General features: G+C 41.9%; 1 protein-coding gene across 2 annotated transcripts in view; it reads left to right on the top strand.

The window, feature by feature from the left end:
- UGGT2 (UDP-glucose glycoprotein glucosyltransferase 2) overlaps positions 1 to 18,555 on the top strand; it is a 235,857-nt gene extending 217,302 nt beyond the window's left edge. For both annotated transcript variants that reach the window (XM_025200352.1, XM_025200351.1), the window contains 3 exons: positions 6,036 to 6,152; positions 11,430 to 11,574; positions 16,060 to 18,555. In XM_025200352.1, coding sequence (XP_025056137.1) covers positions 6,036 to 6,152; positions 11,430 to 11,574; positions 16,060 to 16,082 — 285 coding nt within the window. In that variant the 3' untranslated portion in view covers positions 16,083 to 18,555. The remainder of the gene's footprint in view (positions 1 to 6,035; positions 6,153 to 11,429; positions 11,575 to 16,059) is intronic.
- The last annotated feature ends 8,757 nt before the right edge of the window (positions 18,556 to 27,312 follow it).

Raw genomic sequence — 27,312 nt, 5'->3', positions numbered from 1 at the left:
GGAGTTGGCTTGGCGACCCTCCCCCGAGAGGTCCGGGTAATGGAAGTCACCCAGGACAACCATGGTCCTGGAGCAGGCTGCCTCAGCCAGTTCCTGGGCAAACTCCTGGTCAAGCTCAGGACTTTGGGTGGGAGGTCTGTAATAGACTCCCACCATTGTGTCCCCTGTGCCATGTTCCCCACGGATTGTAACCCAGAGGGTCTCCAGCCATCCACCCTGGTCGCCAATATCGGCTTTGAGGGACGTGTAGCTTTTCCTTAACATAGAGAGCTACCCCCCCGCCCCTTTTCTCTACACGATCCCTCCTGTACAGGGTATAGCCATCTATACCCGTGGTCCAGTCATGGGTGGAGTCCCACCAGGTCTCCGTTATCCCTATGACATCGTAATTGTTTGCACTGAGCAGGAAGATGAGCTCCTCCTGCTTATTCCCCAAGCTCCTGGCATTAGTGTACAGGCAGGCAAGTGCCCCCTGGGGGGCTCCTTCCTTGCCCACAGATTTTACCAGGGCTGGGGCAGGGGTGGGCTCCCTGCAGCACTGTGATCCGCTGGCTTTGCAAGGATTGCTCAGCGGGCCAGCAGTGGCGGTAGTCCCCCCTGCCCCCCAACGGGCTTAGTTTGCCTCCAGCAGAAACTGAACTTGTACTCTAGTAATTTCTATCAGGAGACCAACAATTATCTAAGTACAAATGTAACTGTGACTTCCCAGGCTTCCGTCTGTACGTGTATAATATTGTTACTTGTCCTTGATACTGCCATGTTACTTGGATACAAACTATGTGAGATAAGGTATTCGCAAAATGGTATTGAAATATATCTAAATTATAACTTCTTGTGTATTCACTGCCATCATCCAAAGCCCTCAAACAGAAAAACACACACACATATATTGGATCTGAACTACAACTGAAAAAGTTATTTGGCAAATTTAGCTTAGAACTGGAACCAACCCAATAGAGAAACAGCTCACATCCAGGTTTTTATTCCTCCCAAAAACTTCTCCAAAATTCAGGGGCAGTGTGATGTTGGATTTTGAGGATTGTCTTGCTTCTAAATATTGTTACTTTATTTAGTAGTAGCATTTATTACATCAGAGATATTCTTAAAATATGTAATTGTACATACCCTACATACAACATACACAGATATTTAATTTTTCATGTACTAAAAGGCAGAAGATTTTTTTCCTGGAAACAAAAATCAAAAGGATATAAGAGCTAAATTTATCTGAACCTAAAAAGTTACTGTGAATAAATTACAGTAGCCAAAAGGTTTTAAGTTTTGTCTCGCTGAATTATTTAGTTTAAAATTTTAAGAAAAAAATTAAATGTTAGAATATAATAAGAAATTGAAACCATGGCTATTGATCTTAACGTAGGCCCACTAAGAGTAAATCTTAAGAAATGTTCTCCAAGTATTCATTAACAATAAATGTAAGCAATTAGCCATATTTGTGTTGACTATTATTGCCAGTTTAACATGCCTGACCATTTTTAGAACTCTGAGGAGGCGTGCATCATTCTAAAAGCCCTTAAAAGAACAGTAACAGCATCACCTACTGGCCTATGGGATCGCTAAAAAAATAATAATAAATGTTGGATTTAGTTTTCCTTATACTGCACTTATAGTGGACAAAACAAAGTCAGCTGCATATCAAATACCAGAAGCTATCAAAACAGTATTTTAATTAGCATAAAGCAAATACCATATACCTAGATACAGATTTAGGCAAATAGTTAAAGAAGTCACTATTGACTCAGACTAACAAGTCTTGACTATGAATTGAAAACACCTAAAAGAGCTTACTCAAATATAAGGAAGATGCATAGGAAAAGAAAAGCTTAATTAACAGCACACTAAATGAATAGAAGGGACTTAAGGGAAGTGTTACCAGATTTGCCCATTACTTCGGGGTGCACTCATTTATTAGAGACATGTTTCTAGGGTCTTGGTAATTCTATCAACGTGCTGCTTGTATTACTTGTGTTTCTATACGGAGCTGTCTCTCTCCCTTCTGCTAGTCCTCACCCCCAATGGAGCTACCTTGCAGGACTCAGTTTCGATGGGGCTGGGTTCCTCCAGTCACCAAATCAGTCATACACACAAACACACACAAATTAACATGACACGCCTGACCTGGCCGGGTTGATCAGCATGGACAGGCTGACACCCTCATATGCCAAGAATCAGCTCATCAGAGCAACCATAAACTGCAGCCAGACACAAGCACACAGGTGAACAGAATACCTCTGAATCCGGCTCAGTGTCCAGCTGACACCGTCATGGGCCAACATTCAGTTCATAAGGGCACGTCTGAGTCAAACTGGGTCAATCGGCCTGTACAAGCTGATCCCTTTATGTGTTTCAAACTCAGCACGTCCCAATCTTTAGCCCCTTGATGAGCAGATCCCACAGTATTTTTGGGCTTCACAGGGATCTTTAGCTTAGGTAAAAGAAGCGTTGCTGTAGAGCAAGTGAGGAAGGAGAAGTAGAGAAGGAAAAATATACCCAATTACTACCAGTTTGACTATAAAAGTTATTTATTGCTAAGTATATGGAATATATAATGGTACTAATAGTAATAGACATGCAAAGGAAAAACAAACACAAACAATTACAATACTACCCTGGTTTCCCTAAGTACTTGGGGAAACTTAACTTAAGCTTAACTAGTACAGTTCAGGTTCAGAAATTTATGCCTAGAGAGAAAAGAGAGAGAGCACACTGGGATCTCACCAGTCCAAGGTACTCGGGTTGCAAAGCTGACAGGTAAAGTTTGTAGCACAATCCTTGAAGGGAGATGATATGTTCTTCCAGCGTCCCAAGAACAACAGCGGGTGGTGTCACTACACACACTGCTGCTTTTTACAGATTTTTATACTTTCAGTTCAGCTGCTTCTAAGCATTCTCAATAGTGTAAATCATGGAGCCAGCTTGAAATTCCTATGGATAGCAGATATACTGATGGGATATTTCATTGTTTCATCAGAAACAATAGATAGCTTGCAGCATCAGGGTTTTGGATTTATACTTGGTGTGAACAAGCCTCAGCTTAGCATGACTTTTCCAGATCTTACTATAGTCTTTTAACAGACTTAAGGCAATTATTGGACTGTTTATAACCTTTGGGCAGGAGGACTTCCACCAGTCGTCCCGGGAAAAGTACGACAACACTTGTGGGCAGGGCTCCAATGGGCTGGACGCTGTGATGAACCCTTTACCGTTGTTCAAATGTTGCCCATGCCCCCTCTGACTCAGTCTCTTTGCCTCAGCATTCCCTAACCTGGCAACTGAGTTTTAGTCAATCAAGTTTAAATAGGCCTCCCATAGTGGGACCGGGGAATGTACGGCCCAAGATGCCTATTAAACTTTACTTCTGCTTAGAGGTGGGGGAAGTCCTTTGTAAATTCAGATTAGAACTGCTCTGATAAATGCTGAGCTGGGTGTGTGTGAAAATGGATTGATTAGCATTTGGAGCACAGATTCCCCATCATGCAGTGCTCCCCTGCTTCTCTGATCCCAGAATTCACTGCAGTCTCTGCTTCAGGCTTTCTGTTCTCCATCTCCCATGTAAATGAACTGTCATCTGGTTCCATCTTGGATGCAAATGAGACCTAGGGCAGTTGTTTCACTCTTGTCACCCTTATCTGGAGGGTTTTAGGTGCGTCTCCCATTGCATCTTAATCAATTTTGTTTAGGTTGGGGGGGGGAATTCTTTGCGAGTCAGACAGCCTGTGTCCTGTGCCACGGTTCCCCACGAACACACAGCTGAGAGGTAACAGAAGTAAAACAGTAAGGACTGAATTGGCCAGTCTCATCACATAATAGCCACAAATAAAAATTTTGTGGCACCCCAGTGCTCCAGTGCTCTTCTTCCTGCCCTCTCAGGTCATCTTTCTTCACAGATGACTTTCTAACATACATCAAAAAGATTTGACTTCTGATAGCCAAGATTAAGAACTAAAATACAAGTGAACTGGCTACAGCACAAGGCATTCCAAAATCCCTGTTTATGGCTATGGAAGAGACCAAAAGATGTTTTTTGTCTAGTAAGACATCAATGGTTAGGTCATGCATCTAATGCAAACTTTCTGGATTAGTCAGCCTACTTAATCAGAGTTGTTGATATTCTACATCAACAAATAATGTGGTGTGAAATCTCTTCTCCCCTTTTCCTCACCTCTCATCCAAGGACACAAGTCAGGTGCTGGTGGTGGATGCCATAATCAGATACAGCTGTTGGCTGTGACTTCCCAGGCTTCAGATTACCCAAGCAGGTAGCCTCAGCAAACGCATCTCTCTGTCCTAACAGAAAAAAAGTTCTTCACTGTTAGAAAAGTGAGGCAGCGGAGTAGATTGCTTACAGAATTTGTGGAATCTCCATCATTGGAGATATTCAAGAAGAGGTTTAACAAGAATTGGTCAGGGATAATCTAGGAGAGGCTATGCCTATGTTCTCCTATGATGATTTCCTCTGCTTTTGGGCTTTCTTTGTTGCCATGTGGGGCCAGAAAGGATTTTTCCCCTTTTGCTACAACATGTGTTGGTTGGGGGGAAGAGGGGGAGGGGGGGAGCAGGAGTGTTTGCTTTTTTTAGCTTTGGGTGTTTGCTGGAGCCAAGGCTGGGGATGATTTTGACTACAGTGTGCTAATGCTTCTGCTGGGACTTAAACCTGGAGGTTTCTGTCTAGAAGACCTTACCCCTCTGCTCAGAGTCAGAGAAATTGCCATATTTGATGTCAGGAAGGAATTTTATCCCATAGTTAGATTGGTATGGACTGCAGGGGGGTTTGCCTTCCTCTGTAGTGTGGGCCATAGTCTTCCCTGGATCTCTTGAGAGTATTTCAACAACTGTTGCAGAACAGGACATTGGCCTCTGTTGCCCATTGACTTACCTGTGGCATGGTAGGGTGTTGTCTTGTTGCGTCAGGGTTGACTCTGGTTTTGCTAATAACCAAACATTGGATTTGTATAGGAAGGTTGAGAGAAGGATGATCCTACCTGAGTAGTGGGTTAGACTATAGGGTCTCTGAAGATCCCTTCCAGTCCTACTTTTCTATGATTGTATGACATTTTCTCAAATTGGGGTGATTCACAGATCAAGCTATTTGACATGGTAATCGGCAAAAATTGCCAAAACATTTGCTTCTGGGGAGGGCTTAGCCTGGGCTCACAGTCTGATGCCTTCCTTATCCCATGGTTACGGAAACAGACATGCTCTCCTCTCTGTACCTATAAATCCACAAGTGCTGCAAGTTGAAGCAGGGCTCTGCAAGTTGTACATCAGTGGTTGGGACTTTGATCACACTGATTTTTGAATCCCAGACCTTCTATACAACAAAGCTATTATTATTAGCTATATTTAAAAATCGCATTCTACATAATGTGTGTTTACATCCTGTTAGGTAAAGAAGATGAGAGCAAATGCAAGTAACCTAGTGAAGATGGATAAGAGAGACTTACTAGTTTTATCTTCTCAAAATAGCAGTCTAGAATCAATTTTTCTATGGCAAAGTAAAAATTAAAGGGGTTGCAGAATACAGCATTTGAACTATGCTCTGGAGATGAGCATGTTTAAGAAAATGCTTCCGTAAGTTTAGCAAATGGGAGTATGAATAAGTTTGCCTTTGCTAATTATATAATGCCTAATTTTGCTCAGCCTTTATATTGTGTATTACTTAATGGAAGAGATATAGTATTAGAATTAGATCCATAAATATTAAGTAGAAGAGATATCACTTGTAGCAAGGTAAGAAATGACCCAATAGTAGGGCAGTACAAGAAAAACTGCTTGCTTCCTTAATAGGTGGAACCAGGTGCACACCTCGTTATTATTAGTTAAAAAAAATCTTGAAAAAGAACTAGATGGTAAGCTGTGGAGAAAGGAGCTTACAGTGTAAACATATTTCAAACAATTATAATAAAAATAGATGCTCTGCACTTTTCTTCAAGTAGTGGTATTATAAATTACCCTTTGGTAATCAGTTTGGTAAGCATGCCAACCCTAATGTAAGATTTGTTACTTGATTTGCACAGGATCTTCCCAATAACATGATTCATCAAGTGGCCATTAAGTCTCTTCCTCAAGAATGGCTCTGGTGTGAAACCTGGTGTGATGATGAATCCAAGAAAAAGGCTAAAACAATTGACTTGGTGAGTTAATGAAAATAATATTTTACTTACAAGAATAATCATTTGGCTATTCTTGCTAAAGTTTTAATTTGCAGTTAATTATATAGCTTTCATAATGCTTTTGCTGTTATTTGCATAAGCCTTCTAAGGAGCCATTGTTGGCCCTACTACCTTCTCTAGGAAGGCAGCCTCAGACTGCTTTTAGCATGTACAGGTTTGCTTATAGAGCTGGTTGGGAAGTTTTGCTCAAAACTAATTTTAACAAAAATATCAGGGATGGAAGGGACGCTGTGAAAGTTGTTTCCATTAGCCACCGTATACTGTCAGACATACTATTTCAGAGAACAGAAATGTGAAGAAAAGGAGCAAATGTTTATTTTCACACTGAAAAAAAATTAGGTGCTACAGTGTCCACTATTCAGTTCAGACTTTCCTAGACATGCGTGAATTAGGGTTTAAGCTGGACCTGGTTGGGTTTTATCTTTACTCAAAATTATTTAATTTATTTTAAGCTCCATGTTTATTTTGCTGATTATTTCCATCATGTGAGAATCAATTCTGCATATCAGTTTGTTTTTCCCAATCAAAAGACTACACACTGATCAGGAAATTTCTTTTTATCCAGCCCAAGGAGCTGTGTCATTGTGCTGGTTTATGGGGTTGGGCTGGATCTGGCACAGATGGAATGGACCAACGATCGAGGTCACACTCCAGCCAGATTCAGCACACAGGAAAGTGTTGCCAATGCAAGACAGATTTTTTTTTTTTTTTTTTACTGACAGTCTGCAAAGTTTTTAGTGACAACCAAACTTTTTTTACTGACATATGCTTCACACAATATAAATATAACCCTTCTGCCAGACCCTGGACACGGGCTAGGTTCAAACTAAAAAAGTTTTTAAATTATTGGTTAAAAAAAACCCAGTTTTCTTAGGTTGGTAACCCTACTTGATGGTAGCAATAGTTTTTAACTGTGCTACTCCTCCCAGGGATTCCCTACTTACCCCAATACCCTAGTATCTCTGACTGCACCCCACACCATACTGCCCTCCAGAGGTCCCCGACTCTCACATGCACCCTGCTATCTGTGATTGCACCCTGCACTGTGTTGGGATCCTTACGCCAGGGGTCCCCTATTCATCTCTGTAACCTGGTACCCCCAACTGTACCCTGCACCATGCTATGCCCCCAGCCTTACCAGCATCAGCCCCACTCCCCCTATCCCACTATGGAATTCCACTGCCTATCTACTTGCCACCCTGCAGTGATATAGGCAGACAGAAGACAGCACGAGAACCACCAAGACCTGAGAAGAGCTGCTTTTGCATTGCTGTACTCCTGCTGAGACACTAGGTGTTCTCTGCTAAGTAAAGCACCACCGTCTACATGTGCGATGGTATTAGGCTGCAGTAGATTTCATAGACATCAGGGCTGGAAGGGACCTCGGAAGATCATCGAGTCCAGCCCCCCGCCCAAAGGGCAGGAAGTCAGCTGGGGTCATAGGATCCCAGCAAGATAAGCATCCAGTTTCATCTTGAAGGTGTTCAATGAAGGCGCTTGAACCACCTCCGGTGGCAGGCTGTTCCAGACCTTGGGGGCTCGGACAGTAAAGAAGTTCTTCCTTATGTCCAGCCTGAAACGATCTTGAAGTAGTTTGTGACCATTCGACCTCGTCATCCCTTGGGGCGCTCTGGTGAACAAACGTTCCCCCAGATGCTGGTGGTCACCCCTGATAAACTTGTAGGTGGCCATCAGATCACCCCTGAGCCTGCGCTTTTTCAGGCTAAAGAGCCCCAGGGCTCTCAGCCTGTCATCGTAGGGTCTGCTTCCCTGACCTCTGATCATGCGCGTGGCTCTTCTCTGGACTCTCTCAAGCTTCTCCACATCCTTTTTGAATTGTGGAGCCCAAAACTGGACACAGTACTCCAGCTGCGGCCTCACTAAGGCCGAGTACAGGGGGAGAATGACGTCCCGGGATTTGCTTGAGAGCAAAAATAAAAATGTTTGTGCACTCCCTGCTCCTCCATTGCAGAAATCTATTTTAATCCGTTTTTAAAAACACACTTATTCTCTAAAGCAATTGGCTCCAAAATGTGGTACCTCTACTTTTGCTATTTACACACTCTCCTTTTTCATCCCTAAAGCTATTTCTTTCGGATTTGGGGGTTCCCAGTTCCTGTCATCTTGCTTTAGTTCAATCTATTCTAGATGGAGCTTTACCTGACGATTGCCTAAAAACGAGGCGCTGAACGCCGCTGCTTAGCGGCGTTCCTGTCAGAGAGTGCATTTTGCACGGGTTCTGTGATTTGGATTGACATACCACTTGTTTCTGTATAAATATGAACTCGCCATTTTCTCAACCTCCTGAAACCCTCAATATTTTGGATCTTGGAAATGGCCCGTCTCCTTATATGGTACTGGAGCAGCCGCTAAAGTTAGAGAGAGAGTTTTGCTAAAAGCTCTTTCCATTCTGGTGTTAGAAAGGAAAAAGGAGAATTGGCAATTGGGAAATTCAAGTGCAACTGCTTTCTCCGCTTGGTTCAGTAGAGGCAGAGTTGCTTGCTGGCATTCAGAACTCACTCTCTATTCTCCAAATAGTTTTGAAAAATAACAGGGTTCAGAAGGATGCCAAGGTGGGCTAAGTGGAGAAACGTGAATGTAGTGGGTAGGGTGCGTGAGAAAGTCTGTTACTAGAAATGGATTTACCCTGATCTTGCAAGCTGCTCTGCAAGGGGGGATTCCTGCCCTGCAGGAAATCAATGGGGTCTGTGGGATGGAAGGGACAACCCAGCTTTTGGCATATTTTCCATACTCTATGGACCCCTGGATTTGCAGTTTAGTACATCTACACAAACAGCCATCTATCTTATTCTCATCCTTCTAGAACCACATGAAGGCTGTCACTCCAGCTCATATGTTATTCAGAGTTAATTCAGTGTCTGCAATTTTAGTCACTATATATGGATAACTATAGGAAGCTGAGTGGGGCTCACTCCGCTACATACTGTACAAATGTTGTCAGACACAGTCTATTATGTCCAAGTATTGTGTCCACATTTTGCAATAGTTTTAAAAAAAGCAGGCAGTAGTTTCCTATTCTTTTGGGCTCACAGCATGTTGTCTGCTGCAAATCTCTATTCACGTTCTTACAGGATAACACAGTGGTGTCACATTCATCATTAAATGAATTAACCGTTAACCCTATATTTACACTCCTGCTATAAACAGAAGCTTAATTTGCTGCACTGACAGTCGGTTGCGTGCCATTTGTATCTTTTCTGTGCTATTTGGTATTTATATAGCACTCAAAAGTCACTAAATGCTTTACATATTAAAAAATACAAGTCCCCATCTGGAAGGGTTTTCCACCTTATAGCTCAATTCTGTATATTCGTGTACTTCTCATAGGCGTTCTGCCAGCTTTTCGGCGGATGGTGAAGGTGATCAGCTCGTGGTCGCTGTCACCCAGCTTCCCATCGATCACTAGGTCGCCGACTAGGTCATCCCCAGTAACCAGTACCAGGTCGAGCAGCGCTTTGCCTCTCGTTGGCCCATAGACTTCTTGAGTCAGGTAAATTAACAATAAATTAATTACTGTTTCCTCTGACAATACTATCTTATGCCAGGGTAATTTGCTGCTATTAAACGCACATGTATATGCGGACTATGGGTGCAAATTGCGCCCAGTCAGCCCAGCCAGCTGGGGGCCAGACTCTTGCCTGTCCCATAACCCTGCACTTTCAGCACCCTCATGTCCCAGCCAGCTGTTCTGCTGCCCAGCACTGCCACCCAGACCTCAGGGTTGATCCCTTGTGCCCCCTGCCAGCCTGGGTCTGCTCTGCCCCAGCTAAAATTGCTCTTCTCTCAAGTGCATGTTTTGATGCTGCTCCCAAGAATAGTTTACTCTAGCTCAAACTGCTCCAGAGTTTATTGTTTTGCATTAATTGCATGTGTAGAAGCACCCATTGTGACATCCATTTCCCTTCACCTCCTAAATCATTTACTCAAAGTATGTGTTTCCCAGAATCCACTTAGAATAGGCAACTGGTAGGGGGTGCACATGGTCCCCCTGACGGCCGACACTGATGCTGTCAGCTGGGCTGGTACAGGGCTGCCGCTGTTGGCAACTTCTGTGGGTCCCCCCCCCCCAGTTCAGGAGGCACCAGTCACTCATGCCACTTAGAGAGCTTCATAAAGCTGGGTAGAGACAAACATCTAATACATAACTTCAGCATGCCAATGTACTTCTAATAGTTGAAAGCAGGACACCAAGCTTACATTGCCTCTGGGTTGTTGGCAAAAAGTTTGAAGAATTTTTTTTCACAGAAAACCCACGTAGAAGTGAAAATATTTCAGTTATAACAGATTATCATAGGCATTTTAGAAATGGTTAAATAACTTTACCAGATTTTGGTTTATAGACCACTTTGTACTGTTTTGTTGAAGATCTCAAGGTAGTTAACCAGATGCCTATTGCCCTTTAACTGACTTGTAATGCTAACAAAATAGCTAATTAGGCATGAGGCAATTGGGAGAGATGAATTATTATGTAGGAAGCTGAAGACATTCCTGGGGGCTGGTGACAGATGGTCCTGTTAGTAAAATATAACAAATGTTACCCAGATGTTTAGCCTGACTAAAAGAGTAGTGACTGCAAAGTATGGTAAATTATCGTTCTTTTGTGTTCTAGTATGAGGCAAAATATTAACTACATTTATTGCCAAAATAATTCACATAATCATTTGCAGAATTTTTTTCTGAACCTATAGAATTTGTTTCAGTACATTTCTAGTCTCCCAGAGAATTAATGACCCACAATGATTTCAAAATGGGTGTATTGGCTAGAACAGGGGTTTGCAACCTTTCCAGACACAAGATACCCATTGTTAGATGCAAGGTACTCCTCAGAAAATGCCAGCTCTTAGCTTTCATAATAATAGAGCAACCCTTCTGTTGCAAAGAATTCAGAAAGACCACAACGTGTCAGAATGCTTTCAACACTATGGATTGCTATTTGAAATCTTGTGGGTTTATCTTGTGAATCATGTGTAGGTAGTTGCACACTCAATAGTACTAATATTCCATGGCACCCTTAAAAGAATCTCATGGCATCCCAGGTTGTGAATCACTGGGCTACAATCTGAGTATTTCACAGTGCTTGAACATGTTGCTAGTTTTCAGTAGTGTTTCTTTTTCAGTGATGTAGTTTTTTCCATAACTGATGTTCAGAACACTCGTTATAAGTTATTGCTCATATATTGCTTTTTTTTTTAACAAGCAAAATGTTTAAACTTTCAGTGCAACAACCCCCAAACCAAAGAACCTAAACTGAAGGCTGCTGTCAGGATAATTCCTGAATGGGTTGAGTATGACTCTGAAGTACAAAAGCTTATAAAGCAAATTGAAAGAGAGAAGAAAAGCCTAACTCAATCCTCTCAAAAAAGTAAGAGAATAAACTTTTGCATGCATATTCATTTAATGTGACTATTTATTTGACTTTTTATTAGTTATGTCAATGAAGATTAGAATCAACATGCATAACTGACCCCAGGATGTTTGGGGAAGCTGTGGGGATATTTTTGTTTGTAATATTTTGTAATAGTATGTGATGCCATTCTGAATTCAAGCTATATTTAAAGAATAAAATCTTGACAGTATGGAAGCCAATGGCAAAATTCCTTTGAATAGGAGGTAAAATTTCAGCCAAATAATTAACTATGTGGTGTTTTCATTGTGATCTTTAAAATGAAAACTTATTCAGTTTTCCTCTTATATGGAAAATGGAAACAATGTGTTGTTCAGTAAGGTTAGTCCAACACAGATTCTCCCTCGGGTGAAATTTGTTTTCAGTACTCTGAAATGTCCTGCTTAAATCTCTAGAAAAAAATATTGATAATATCTTTGGAATTATTTTTTTATCGTCTCATAATACAAATAAAAGAATATAAACCAAGTCAATCATATAAATATAAAGTGTGAGTTTTTTGGGTATTATTTTAGATCTGTAACAAAAGAACATCTTTAAAGTTATTTTTGAGTTAAGCATTCAGAAGTTAGGAAATGCCAAATTTAAGGTTGTGTCTGCCAACTTAATTTGTTCCCTTTGCATGTTCATATTATTGTGATACAGTTAGATCCCTGCCTCATTCAGGGCATAGTATTGACCTTCTTTGGTACTGAATCAGGGTTGCCTGGGAAGAAAGCTATTGTCTGTAGAACTCTGCTTCATTTACTGCAGAAGTAGAAAGGTGTATGCTAAATGAGGCAGGGAATTGCAGAAAGAGGAAGAAAGAGGAGAGTCTCATGGGGAAATGTATTCATAATTTGTTGTGAAGCTCTTAGGCACTGTGATGATGAGCACCATAGAAAAGCCCATGAGAAAATAATAATCTCTCTTTAGAGCAGGATTTAAATAAATAAGGCATGAAGCTGCATTTTGAACAATGAAGATAAAATACTGAATAGCTGTTTGTTCAGTGAGCACTATCCATTCTATTTAATGAATGAGAAGTCCTGTGGAATAAAAAGTTTATGGTTATCTATTTAAAAACTGTATCATAATGCATACACACAAGGGGTAAAGAATTAAAATTGCACAGAAGTTCCTAACTTTCGAATGCTTGCCTCTGCAGTGTTAGTAATATTCTTCTTGTACTGTAGTTTGGATTCATAATTTTGTAGGTTTTTAAAAACCAGATTGGAAAAAAAACAAGCAAATGTCATAGTGCGGCATCCTCTTGACAACCATATGGTTCATCTTTAGGGATGGAACCTTTAGATCCACCTGCTCAGACCTCTGTCTTGTGCACTAATAAAGTAACTGATAGCGCTGGCAGGTTGCCATCTTCTACATAGACTAGCATGAGCAGATGAAGAGAAACATACTTTATCAGTCAGTTTCAGAGGGGGTTTTTTGGAAAAAAAAGGAGTGGAGAGACCTATAAATATTAGGTTCTTTGCCAGGCTCTGGAGGAAACATGCTGTAACGGATTCAGATTGTTCTCCTCATTCCCCTCAAACTTTCACCCATTTTTCTCTCAGTTTTTCAACCGTACCCATATTCCCTGTTACCAATGTTTATCAATCCTACTATTCTTCCCCAGGCTGCTAATCCAATCCTGTATTCCTCCTAGGTGTTCCTGGACCCTTGTCCAGCTGTCCCCCATCCCTGGTCTCTTTTTCCAACCAGTGTTTGTCTACACATGCACTTTAATGTGCTTTAGCCTATTTTAATGTACATTAAAGAGTCACAAAATAAATTCACTCTCATTATGCACATGAAAATAGGCTAATGTGCCATTTTCTACTACCTCAGGGCATTTGTACACATGCTTGTGTTGCGTTGTATAAAGTGGCAAAATGGGCGTCAGCACTGAAAAAATGGCGGCGGTGTGTTTTTGAACTAAAACAGAGAGGTATCTTAGTTCAAAAGCGCTTTGATGCCATTTTCTGCGCTCTGCACGCATTTAGCCACTTGTGCATTGTGCTGCGTCATGTGTAGTTGTATATCAGGTCACACACAGAGCAGACTTGATTAACTGAATCTGCTCTGACCCAACAGATCTCAGCGCATCGCTGGACAGAAAGGTGTGTATAAATGCCCTCACAGTGGAAGTACTAAATTTAACATACATTAGCAAAAGTGCATTGATGAATGTATAGATATGCCCCCCCCTGTGCCCACACCCCGACTCCTTATTAGCAGGGATCCTGGTTTTCTTTGATAAAAAACATCCCCAATTTTCAGATTAAAAAATGGAACCCAAAATTCACATTTTTCCATGATTAAAATGAAACACCGCTGTATTTATACCTATATATTAATGGTGTTTCATTTTTATTATGGAAAAATGTGGATTGAGTTATTTTTTCATATCCAAAAATTGGGGCTTTTTTTAAATTAGAGAAAACCAGGATCCCTGCTTATCAGATCCATCTCCCTCACTTTATCCTTGCATCACTGGCTCCCAGTCCCAGTTTCTTGCCTGATCAGTTGCACTTCTTCATCTGGTTTTAATTCCCCTGTTTGTTTACTACCTTCTTGTCCCAGCTGCCTTTCCTACTGTTCTTGTTGAGCATGTCACAGGCTATATGCTGTTCCTGACTTTGAATTACTTTCTCCTTACCCAACTAGTTCCAGTATCTTTACACTCCAACCCAGTCTCTATTTCCTCTGACTTTTTGAAACCAATGATGGTGAATGCTAGGGAGGGTAACAAACAGGAGACAGATCACTCCAGATCAGGAGTGGTCAACCTCCAGTCTAGGGGCTGAGTCTAGCCTGCAGGGGCTGTGTTATTTGGCCTGTGGAACTCAACAGGTCGGAAATTTGATTGCTTGGGGAATGATGGCAGCATTAACTGCTGTGGCTTCCAAAGCTGTGGCAATTTACATTGCCACCACTTCCCTGCCACCAAATTCCCAGACCTATGGGAAGCCCGCACGAACTGGATGTCACAGTTCTGTACACCGGCTTGCACTAATGCAGTGTCAATCCACAGCCGGATCCAATACGCAGGGTCAGGCCAGCGTGCCAAATCACACTCACAAACTGACCGTGTGTGCCAACCCCATGCTGGATCCAGCCCATGGACCAGCCCCATGCCACTCATCTGGCCCACGAGGCCTGAAGGTTGAGTGCCACTGCTTTAAATATACCCACAGCTTTTCCTCTTAAAGCCTCCACTCTTGCTCGTGTTGAAGACGTAGTGGTAAGTTAGATGGACCATTGGTCTAACAGTACAGCACTTCATATAATATTTTCCTTCCTCCCCACACATTAGCCCTCAGTCCAAGTTCCCCAAGGACCTGTGCCCCGACATGTTTCCTGCATACCCTCCCAAGTCCAGTTCTCATCTATTGTGCATTCTAACTGGGCAGTTTTCTCCCCTATGTGGCCTGCTGCCACAAGGGAGGAGCTCTGAGAATCCAGAGTGCAAATGGAGTCTTTGGGAAATTAGGCTTCAGCTAAACATTCATGTTTGAATTCTGATTTTAAAGCGTTATAATGTGGTCAACCTTTGGGCAGATTTTCACAAGGATAGCAAAAGGTACATCCTCTGTGATCCCTGCCTCATCTCCTGCTGTGCTTTCTGCTTCTTGCCCTTCTGCTGCTGTGCTGCCTGTCCTCTTCCTGATTTGCCACATGCCTCAGACAGAGACTGACACTTGTAGTACTTGTGCCACAGGTTGGCCATCCCTGATATATCTCATCAGGGTCATCTGGTGAGCCCACCAAGGTGGTCTTATACTCATATTTCATAGCTTCTCTCTACTTGAGCCTGGGCAAGCTCAATTCTTAAATTTATGTAGAAGTTAATGTAAGTACAATGATTTTGTTTACTAGAAAAAATTTCATTTGCTGATTATTTTTTTTAAAGTACGTTCCAGGTTCCAGCCATTCCATTCTTACAAAGAAAAGTATCAGGCAACCTTTATAATAGGAGATGCTGCTCACCTGCCTTAAGTAACAATGAAATAAAATAAATAGGACTTTAGAGTACTAATAGATAACTTTGTAACTTTAAATTGGCAGAATCTCATTGTTGACATGTCATGATTATTGGAAATCTTAATATTTGGTGCCTTTTCTAAAAGCCTGGGGTAAAAACAAAGCTTCTGGAGTCATGCAGTTTTGTAAGAATATCAGCTTTTTTAAAAAAGAAAAATCTAGCTTTCATAGTCACAGAAGAAAACAAGGAAGGGGTTCAAATATCTTAAATGGTAAACACAAATGAGGTTTTGGGGAAATCCATTACAATCTGTATTGTTTGTGAATGCTTCTGGTCATTTAATAGATAACTGAACCTTTGACAGTAAGTAAAAAGCTACCTTTTTGGGGATCTTGGGGCCTTGTCATTTTTTTTACAGAATGTTTAGCACCACTATGGATTAAGTATGAATAAATATGTTTGTTTTGTTGCAACAGTTTTCAAGCGTGATGAGCTCTAGCATGATTCAGTTGTGGTGACACAAAGCAATCTTCTACATGAGATGGAACGGAGGATGTGACTACTGCTGTGGCACTATTTTCAACATCTTATCAATGTGAACTCATTTTTTAATTTATATGGACTTTGTTTAAACCATTTAAATGGAATGAAAATATATTGTAAGATCAGTACATGGGAAATGTTTCAGTTTTCTTTTTGTTCTGAGCAAGGTAAGTGTGCTTTCATATTTTGTTGCCCTTTTCGAAGACAGATAACTTGTAGTTTATAAATAATACTGGATTGGACCATTTGAATTTATGTTGTATGGCATTTTTCTTGGATAGCTTGACTGTAGTTGGTAAACATTAGACAATCAGATATCTAAAGGGACTGCCCTGTGTATATGCATGTAGGCAAAGTTTTGCCAGCTCAAATTCCCTAGAATCTTATGTGTACATAAATTTGTTCATGCACTAGATGCCTGTGTTTACAAGAAAAAAAATCACAGCAAAACAAGTATCATTGTAAAAAACAGCTTGTAACAAATAGTTTGTAACTGGAAAATAGAATTTATAACCAACCAAAAAAAATTTCAAAATCAATTTTGAAACATACTGCAGCAAGGAATGCCCTTCTAGTCGATTGTGCAAAACTAATGCTCTAGGAAGGTTATCAACGTTAAAGGAATCCATTTTGAATCCTAGGCACTTCATCTGGTTTTTGTGTTTCTAATTACTTCAGAAAGTCACATCTGTCAACAGTTTTCATTCCATTTTTTTTTTAATCTAAAATCATATTTTTCCTAGGTTTAAAAGAAGAAAATTTGTTTATAGTTGGCCAACTTGACCATTCCTTGGTGTCTACTATATGTTTATAAAAACAACATTCACAAAAATACAAATATCTGAAAGCAGGTGAAATGTACATTCATTTTAATTAAAATCTAGTATTTTAAATAATATCTATGTTGCTTCTTGGCTTTCCAATTTTTTAAAAATAGACTAATTCTTAATACTGACTACCTTAACCCATAAAATTCTGGTAGATCTTAGTACAATACAATCCTTCCACCCAAACTGCTATAGTTACAGTGGAAACTTTCCAGTTGGTGCTGTGTCAGAGACTTTGCAGACTGATAAACAAACAAACAAACAGAAAAAAGGAAAAAAAATAGTGCATTATAAAAATATGCTGTATTTTTTCTTTATTTCTTAATTGTAGCTCATTTAAAATAATTATCCTTTACTTCGTAGGATTCTAGTAAGTAATAAACAATAATGCAATATAATGAAGTCTGACTAAGATTTACTATCAATTATTATTACAGTCACTTTGTAAGACAACCAACATTGTGTTACCTGTATGCACTTTAACTGTCTATTAAGTTTTTGAGTAGTAGGTGGACTTTGCCAGCTTTAGTGAGTACTGTATGGATTAATCACATTTTACTTGTTATCAGTGTCCATTTACTTCTGTTGTTATTGTCCCTTTCAGCTAACTCTAGAAACAAAGTTTTTCTACACATGCTATAAATAGTAATCAGTTAATAATACCTGTTACTCTACAGTTCTCTCTTTTCTGGTTGTTTACATTTCATTATTTTTATATATTTAATAAACTAGAAAAATACTGTACCAAAGATTTTTACATTTTGGTTCTTTTATGTATATACCTGGCTTATTACATTTGAAATACAGTCCTGTATTTCTTTTTATAGTTACTCAGTCTTAAAGCAAGATCAAAGTATATCCAATAGAGAATAGAGTAGATTTCAGAGATTGGAACGATGCTTGAAAATTAGAATATATTAGCATTTTAACAATATCTTTTTGCCTGTATCTGCACTAATGTTTCACAATGATCACTGGCTTGAAATTTCATATTTACAATTTTTATTATAATTTTTTTTAGCTCTAAGGATTTAATAGTCCCATTCTTTAAAACAACTAATCTCTTTTAGTAGTTGGGAGATTTCTCTTGCACAATATGAAAGATAAATAATTTGCCTATTGATTTCTTGTTTAGTTGGTGTGAGAACATCTGCTCTGCCTCCCATTTTAATTTGTTTGTCAAAAATAACGTAATCATAGTTTTCTTCAAATTGTTTAAATCATTGCATGTCTATGTTATAAAATAATCTGGTAAAGATAGTCTAAAGATTCAGAGGGAGGTATGACTTAAATTTTGCACAGCTATATATGTTTATGGGAATGATGTTTTACAGTGTTTGCTATTTATTTAAGTGTATGCTCAAGAGAAGCCCTTTAATATGAAACCTCTTCTTTGAAATGGCATGTGTTTTGTAAAATAATGGCATGCAGAGAATACATTAACTATTTTTCAAAGTCTCCTGTAAAGAAGTGCTTGAATAGTCACAGAACAACATTTAATTTTTTTAAAACAATAAAAGAAATGGGCTGTATGTAGTACACAAAATATGAAAGGACTTGTCACTGAATGAGTCCTAATAAAACAATCTGACTGTACAGTCACTTTAATCTGCCAGCATTTTCCTTTCCCCTATTTAGTGTTATATTAAATATTATATACTACTACACTTAAAAGGGAACAACAGCATAGATATTTCAGTTTCCTTTAGTCTGGAAACCATATTTTTTCTGCGAAGGACAACAGCATACATAGAATTATGGACACTTGCCAAGTTTTAATATGTGCACACACTATATCATTGGAGAGAAAAATCAATGTGACATGGGTACTATAAGAGACTAATTCTAGAAAGTAGTGTTGCTATTGAAGGGCTCAAGTTTGTCTGCATATTATTGCTTCAGGATTTTCTCTGGGTCTTTTATCATTTTAGATTTAAGAAGTGTAATAATTTTAAAGCAAAGAAAAAAAACACTGAGTAGCTCAGACTATTATTGTTGAAATGTGTGGTTAATACTGAAAGCTATTTCTAATTTAAAACAATTATGATTCAAACTAAGCAACTTTCTTGGTGTTAAAGCAAGAAATTCTCTTCTGCTAGACCAGTGGTCCTCAAACTTTTTATGGTGAACATCACTTTTTGGAAGTAAAAGGCACCCCAAGATCTGTTGCGTCCCTGCCCTTCCCCACCGCCCAAGTCCACGAAGCATCCCAGACCCAGCCGAGCCAGGGCCCAATCCCACTTTTGAGCCGCACCCACCTGGTGGTCAGATGAACGTGGTGTTGGGCCCTGGCCTGGCCAGGTCTGAAAGTCTCCATGGTGTGTTTGGGGTTGGGGGGGGGGGGGGGGGGGCCCCACCGGCGCGGGGGGGCCCATGTCCCTTCCACCTGTGCTCTGGGAGGAGGCTGCTGCTGCTGTGGGCTGCCCATTATGTCTGGAGCACAGGTGGGGGGGCATGGCCCCCCCCCACCAGAGGCCTCCGCTGGGCTTCCCCCAGCAGCAGGAGCCCCACCAACATGCCCCTGGACCACGGAGATTTCCAGGCCAGGCCAGGACCCAATGTCTGGGCTGGGGGCCCATACGTGTCTGGCCACTAGGCAGGCACAGCTCAGTGCAGCTGCAGCACAGAAGTGGGATTGGGCACTGGCCCAGCCAGGTCTGGGACTCTCCGCAGTCCAGGGCTGCATGGGGTGGGGGCTTCCGCTGTTGGGCACAGCCTGACATGGACCCTGGTGGTCCATTCTCCTCTCCCACTTGTACTCCTGGTGCAGTGGGTAGCCCACAGCAGCAGCAGCTACCTCATCCTGAGCACAGGTGGGGGGAGCACGGGGCCCTGAGGCCTCCACCTGGCTGCACCCAGCAGCAGGAGCTCCCACCATGCACCCCTGAACTGCCATGTGCGTCTGGCTGCTGGGTGGGCATGGCTCAGTGCAGTGGCAGCACAGAAGTTAGATTGGGCCCTGGCCCAGCTGTATCCAGGAAGATCTGGTCATCCAGGGGCACATTGGAGGGGGAGGGGAGGCTTCTGCCACTGGGCATAGCCCAGCAGAGACCCTGGGGGCCCAGGCCCCATCCTCCCCCACCTGTGCTCAGGACGAGGCAGCTGCTGCTGCACATGCCCAGCTCTCCCTCAGCCCAGGATTGACCAAAAGAGGCTCTAGGATCAACCTGATCAGGATCAATGGGTTGGTGACCACTATGCTAGACCCTTATATAAATACTAATATTTAATTCTCCTTTGAATGACTCTATATGCTCACCCTCACTGCGAGTGCCAAATACTATAGCTCAGAGACTTTTGCCTTAGCCACATCTGGAGGGTGCACCATAGCCCTTCCCCTGCTTGTGCTTCACATCAGAAGATTTAAGAGTGGTATGTGGCTCTTGCTCCCTAGTTCTCGACTACTGCAGCTGTTTCTGGCCTACTAACCATTTTGAAGACATTGCTTCATGGGCCTTCTGCCTTTCTATTTAGGTTTTAAACAAATAAAAAAAGTTTTTCTTTCTTACTCCTGTAGTACTTGTTCAGCCTTGTGCCTTTTCCCCCTTCCTCTCCCCACCTGGTTTTATTTATATCATATAATGCTGCTTTTTGCTCACCTTTTTCTTTTTGCTAGTTCTCTCTCTTTCCTTTGCCATCATTTGATAAATCAGGTATTAGGACTCCTAGTTCTTGGTTCATCTCGCTGTAGCTGTGCATCATGCATCCTCCAGTAGGGATTCATTGATGAAATAATCTCTCCCCATGGTTCTGGAGTAACCCCAAGACAGGCTTCTCAAGAAGGTCCCCATCTCAGGGTTGCCATTGCATTTTTCTCTACAAGTAGAGACTTTATACAGGAATACCAGTGAAGTTCCACTTCTCCATGAAAAGAGTTTTCTTGGTGGAAATTACTTCAGCAAGAAGGTTAAGTAAAATCCAAGTAGTCATGGTGGATCTTTCCTATATTGTCTTGTCAAGGACACTGTCTTGATAACATACTCCAAACTTCTACTGAATTGAGTTTTATCTGAGTCAACAAAGCCAGCACCCGACTGCTGACCACCTAAAGCCTCGTTTTTCCTCACTTCTTGTGGAGAGACTCCTGACTAATCATTTAGCCCCCATATTTCCTTCCATAGCCAAGAGATCCATGAGAACTGTTACATCAGCACAAAGGCTGGTGAGTTACATACCAGACCACTAGGTGGAATGATTGATTAGCTGTAGTCAGAACTCAATATGCTAGAGCCCAGGTAACTTCTATAGATCAACTGCATGTCTCCAAAAGAATCTGTAAGGGAGCCACTTGGTGCACTATACAGCTAGGAAATTATGTCAATCTCCCATGCAGACACTGTGTTTGATAAGGCTGTCCTTTAGTTCCTGATTGCCTGGGACTGCAGGACCCACCTTCAGGTATGTGAGCACTGCTTTGGAGTCACGCAGAGTGAGGACTGTGCACATAGGCAACCACTTGAAGGGAAACCGGAAGTTGGCAGTAACAAGTTCCTTGTGATGCACTGTCCAAACGCCCCTCTGTATCCTGGCCTCCTTCAGATTAAATAGCGAAGAAGAAACTGAGGAGAAAGAAGAATGCATCTCCCTTTATCACTGCAAAGGAGCACAAGGAAAGGTGGTGCTGTGTTCCACCATACAGATACCACTAAAGCAAAGTGCCTGTAAACTTAAGTGCTTGTAGTGCATGGACATCTAAGTGTGCATAGAGAACAGACTTTGAAGAATCTAGTTGCTAGTAAGAAACTTTTTTTGTCTTTCATGGTTATGATTTCATCCTTGGATTTAGGGTCTGGATTTCAGAACACACAAGCCATTAGAGTTGAGGCACTGAACCATCTAGTACTGAGGGATTAACAAGCAGTATCCACTACATAAGGGAACTGTCAAATTGGACAAGACCCTTGCTTCATCCAGTCCAGTATCTACATAAATCTGGAAACTACAACATCATATACCCAAATCCCCAAACAAGAAGGTATGGAATAATATGAAAAGTTTATACAGATCCCTAAAGGTTAGAGAAAGGCATGAGTTCTCAAACTTTTATTTTAATATTAACTTATAATGTTGGTTATTCTTGTTGTTCATAAAAATCAGGGGTGTCCCTAGGATGGGAGACATGTAGAAGAAACCAGGGGAAGGAGGAAGAGCCCAGAGCCCCTGGCTGCTACTACAGCTGGAGAAATAAGGGCAGTGGCAGCCAGGTGGGAGCCCAGGGGCTACATGTTAACCCCTTGCAAGCTGCATCTGGTCTGCAGGTCACAAGTTGTAAAGTGCTGATATAAATGTTCAGTCCTGCTTTGAATCTTACTAAGTTCTTGGCCTCAGTCACTTCCTATGGCAGTCTACACATTGTGTAAGCATTTTTCTTTATTAGTTTTTAATCTGACAACTCAAGTTTTATTAGCTATCCCCTTGTTCTTGTTTTACAACACAAGCCCTACCTTCTCTCATCCTTTTTTTAATACTCAGCAAGCATGAGGTAGATTGTCAGTTTTAGCCTTAGATCTATATGATAATAGATGTAAGGTACTTTGAAGATGCTAAGTTCTTACAGAGATGAATCCCAACTCTCTGAAGAAAGCGTCCTGACACCATAGCTGAGTAATTCTGAAGGATCAAAATGCTTAAGTCGCTTCTTCCAAACACATTGTTTAGTATGAAAAATATAAAGCACTGGACCATGATGATTCCAAATGTAGGTACGTAGCATATTTAGTATGCAAAAATGTACATCCAGTAATCATTGGGTAAGACACAAAAATAGTTACAGCAAGGATTGGAACCCACGACTTCCAATATCCAGATGAGTGCCTTAATGACTAGGCTACAAAGCTCAGCTGCCTCTTCAGCCCAATGAATTTAGAGTTCTCTTGGCCTGCTCACCCTTCTCTTTAATCACTTGCCTATCTGAGACAAAATGGATCATGATATACTACTGCAGATATTTTTTTCAGGTAGTTTTGATAGATAAGGCAGATGCAACATGTTTGCTTTATTACAGGTCAGGAGCTTTTTATTACTGTGTGTTTCTGCTAGGAGGAAGCAACAAACCTTGTCTTTTAAACCATGTGGGTCACTGTTTCACAGTTTCAGGCTTAGCAATTTCTGAGTGTGCATGCTTCTGCTAATTGACGTGATTGATCTTTAAATCTTAAATGTAATTCAGATGGACATTTTCTTCCTTTTTTTCCCCCCACACAATAAAGTGCAGCTAACCTTGACTATTTAAGTTTATCCCCAACTATAGATGGCCCAGAGGTGAAATCCAACACTAGGGAGAAATGGATTAATAAAATAGATGAACCAGGTATCACTTTAACATTGTGACTGGTTTTAGTTTTCTCACTGTGGTAAAACTGTACCCTGGTTCACCGAAATCTGGTACTATTCAGAGGACACTCCTACAGGTGTTTCAGGAGTCTTGGAAGCCATCTTATAATATTCACTAGGATCTGCAAAACAACACCTATATCCTTAAGTCATACTCCTTCCTCCAGCTTTTAAACCTAAATCATAAATCTTGGGAAGATCCATTGGTCAAGCACACGTTATACCAAGGAAGTGATCTTCAAATAGACAGAGATCCTGCCTATTCCTATGTCATCTTCACCTGATGGAGCTATTACCTCTACAGTCATAATTCAATTAGATGAATTATGACTGCAGAGGTAATCATCCAGTGAGATGGATGATTCCCTGATCTAGCAGGAGTTTCTCAAACAAACTGGTTAATTACTAGAATTTTTTAACTAAGTTTGCATAGAAATCACAGACTTACAGACCCAAGTCCCAAGAGAATAGCAGTGCCTAATGAAGAATTGTTGAAACCAGCTTGGGACTTATGCTTAGCCTTGGTAAAACTCAACATTTGTGGTACCCACCTTGAAGGTGGCAGCACTACCACCTCCATTCTACAGGATGAGAATATTCTACCCCACATCTGGATCCCTGGTGACTGTAGCTGTCCATGATAACTAGGGATCCTGGTTTTCTCTGATAAAAACCCGCAAATTCTCCGATAAACCCAAAATCCACAAATTAAAATGAAACACCACTATACACACGCACACACACACGTATATATACATATATCAGTTATATCAACTGAACACAATGCTTTATTGAAATATTTACAATTTTAAAGCCATTTGGAAGCCTACCAGTGCCTCAATCACCATAATAAAATAAAATTCTAAATACCTATACATTTTGGTATTTGATTTTGGATTTTTATTCAGGGAAAATCAGAGCTCCCTCTGCCCCCTTAGCTCACACCCCCTAGTCCTCCTGGTGCCCCTCACCCCTCACCTACAACTCCTTGCCCCCTGCCAGCCCTGCCAGAGGGCCCCCCCCCTGCACTATGGGGCCAAGGACCCAGGCCCACAGCCCCCTGCAGCAGTACCCAAGCCCTGGCTGCTGCAGCATAGCAAAATGTGCAGCCTGGCTCCCTGCCCACCCCCCGCAACAGGCATGACTGGACTGGAGCCCATGGTGGGGTAACAGGTACAGGCTTCCTGCTCAAGTCAGGGGGGGAGTGCTGCTCTCCACTGCTGCATGCATTCCCAGGCGGGGAGGGAGACCCATGCCTCCCCGGTCTGTGAGCAGGCAAGTGTGGGCTGCCTACTGCAGGCTTAGGCTTCCTGCCATGCTGCCCACCCCCAGGGCCTCCATAGCCCAGCAGGTGGGACCCAGCAAGGCAGAACAGGACCAGGCAGGGAAGCTCCCTGCTGAGGCAAGCTCTGTGCTGTCATGGTAGCCCACCCCACAGCTGTGGGGTGGGCAGGGGGCACATTGCCAGGGCAGCGTGGAACTTGCAGCAGCAAGGAGCTGCCCTGCCCTGCTGTGCCAGGTCCTACATGCTGGGCTGTGGAGGCCCAGGGGGAAGGCAGCAAGGCAGAGGGCCAAGCGGGCAGCCCACCCCCACCCCACACACAGATCTAGGGGGCACAGGTCCCCCCTGCCCACCCACCCCCCAGGAGTGCACACAGCAGCAGGAAGCTGGCCCTACCCCCGAGACAAGCCGCCCATGGCCCCATCTTGCTCCCCGCCAAGGCCCTGCAGCAGCACATTCTAGCCCCAAGCCCCACACAGCCCAGCTGGGCAGCAACCCCAGCCCCAGCTCTGCCAAACTACCTCCCTATGGGGGCCTCAATCCTCTCTTCCTACCCACCGCCAGACTTACCTGCAGGAGCTGCTCTCCCAGCTACCTAGCAGCCATGTGAATATACATGTACATGGCGCCCCCTGCCTGACCGCCCTCCTCCCACTCCCCACAACCCCTTGCAGGCTGGAACTCTACCAGCCCGCAGGGAGCTCTTTCCTGAAATGCAAAATCCAGGTTTCTCCATTAAATAAGAAACCTACATTTTTCTCTGTTTTCCCACAGGAAACAGAAAACCCAATCCCTGATGATAACTTACTTAGCAGGGACCAGACAATATAACACTATTGGACAAAGATTCAATAAGTTCAATGTCTTTGATCACAATCAGTTCTTCAAAATTAACTGTCACAGGAATAAATAGGAACTCAAGTTAATTTCTGCATCAAAAGTGGCAGACTCAACTTCCACACGGTATATTCCCCAAAGTTTGGAACCTTTGGAATCAGTCAACTTTACCTGCGCCCAAAGTCTGTTTCAGATGTAGTTAACATTCACATAATATTTATGCCAGATTTCATCTGTTTCATCTAAGAGTTGAAGATCACCAAGTTATTCAACAGCAACCACGTATAAATAGCATGGTCATGGTCTCAGAAGTAGGTATTTTCTTATTAGACTGATGGAAGGCTTCTCTGCATCTGCACAACAGAAATTCATCCTTATTACCTCTGCCATATCCCATATAACTGGTAGTAGGCACCTGTTCCCCTTTGATGGTCCTATCTTAAGATACAAAACCACTTCCCTTGAAAAGCTACATCAATATCTACAAGATTATCTTGGAGTTAAGGGCTCATGGCTACCAATAGCATTCCTTCTTGTGTGTCCAGGATCCTTAGTGAAATAGATAAACACTAGAGTTGTAGTATATTCTGAAGCAGTGAGACACTGTCATCCCTATTCTGCCAAGAAGCAATCTCTCTCTGAGCTGGTACATTGAATATTGCATTGCATCAGTGGCTCTGCATCTATGCATACAGAACACCTTAGTGACTCAGCTAAACAGACAATATCCAGCCAATTATACGTGACCTTTCAAGGGTTTTGCTCCAAAAGGGTACATGCAAGAATAGATCTACTTGCCATGGGCTGGAGCAAATGGTGCCAGAGAGAATCAAGGCCACGTCTGTCAGACCTCTCATCTTCTGGGTGTCAGGACTCACCTATATATGCTTTCCTGTATATTCATGATCTTATATAATCTCCAAGTGCCCCTAAAGGTCAGAGTATGCCTTAGACTTATGGTGCACATACACACATGTAATACCAAGGGTCCTAAGGAAATTCAGGTAGGATGGAGCCTTAATGGGACCGATAGACCAAGCATAGTTTGCAGTTCTGTAAAAAAGCCTCAGTGATGCTCCAAAGCAACCATGTAGCAGAAGCCAGATCCTGCATCCAAACCTGGTACGGCTGCAACTTACGGCTGTCATGGCTAGAACCTGTTCTTCAGAATTCCCAAAACATTTTAGTTTGTAGCAGAAAGACTCCAGTTAAGACTTACTTATACTATACAGTAGAAGATGCTCTGTGAATAAACACCCCCATTGAGAACATCAATAGCAGCTATTCTAGATTACATAGGAGTCTAGCAGAGTGATGAAATCCTTGAGAGCTATTTCTGATCATTTCTACACTGTTCAGTCTTCTCAGTTGCCAGGTTTCTCAAAGGCTGCATTCATGTCTTTCCTGTAGTCAAAGAGGCTTCAATGTTCATGGGACCTCAGGAACACGGTCCACCGTCTTAGCCGTCAGTTTTTTTATAGCACTAGCCATTTTAGCAGCTGTCACCTCAGCCTGAAGAACAACAGACATTCCCAGCTCTCATTGCAGTAGGGCCCTATACTATATTATCAACCTTCTTCTTGAGAAATAAGACTTCACTCATTTTTTGCTCAAAGTCGTCCAGCTGACGCAAGATGAGTAACACATCTGCCAGTTTTCCTCATCACTAGCATGAGGTTCAGGAAGGAAACTAACTTCACAACTTAAATGCTAGTGGGGCCCTCTTCCCATCAAGTGGATAACAACATTCAAAAGTTCTAGATTATTTCTGGCTTTTACTGACAGAATGAAGTGCCACTATTCACCCAAACATTATCTGAATGGGTTTATTACTACATTAGAACTTTCTTGGACCCACCTGTACAGATCAGAACTCACTCCACCAAGATTTAGCCAGCCTCTGCACC

The sequence above is a fragment of the Alligator sinensis genome, unplaced genomic scaffold, assembly GCF_000455745.1.
Source record: "Alligator sinensis unplaced genomic scaffold, ASM45574v1 scaffold740_1, whole genome shotgun sequence".
NCBI lineage: Eukaryota > Metazoa > Chordata > Crocodylia > Alligatoridae > Alligator > Alligator sinensis.
The sequence above is the reverse complement of the archived record's forward strand: the minus strand, read 5'-3'. Positions and strand labels throughout refer to the sequence as shown.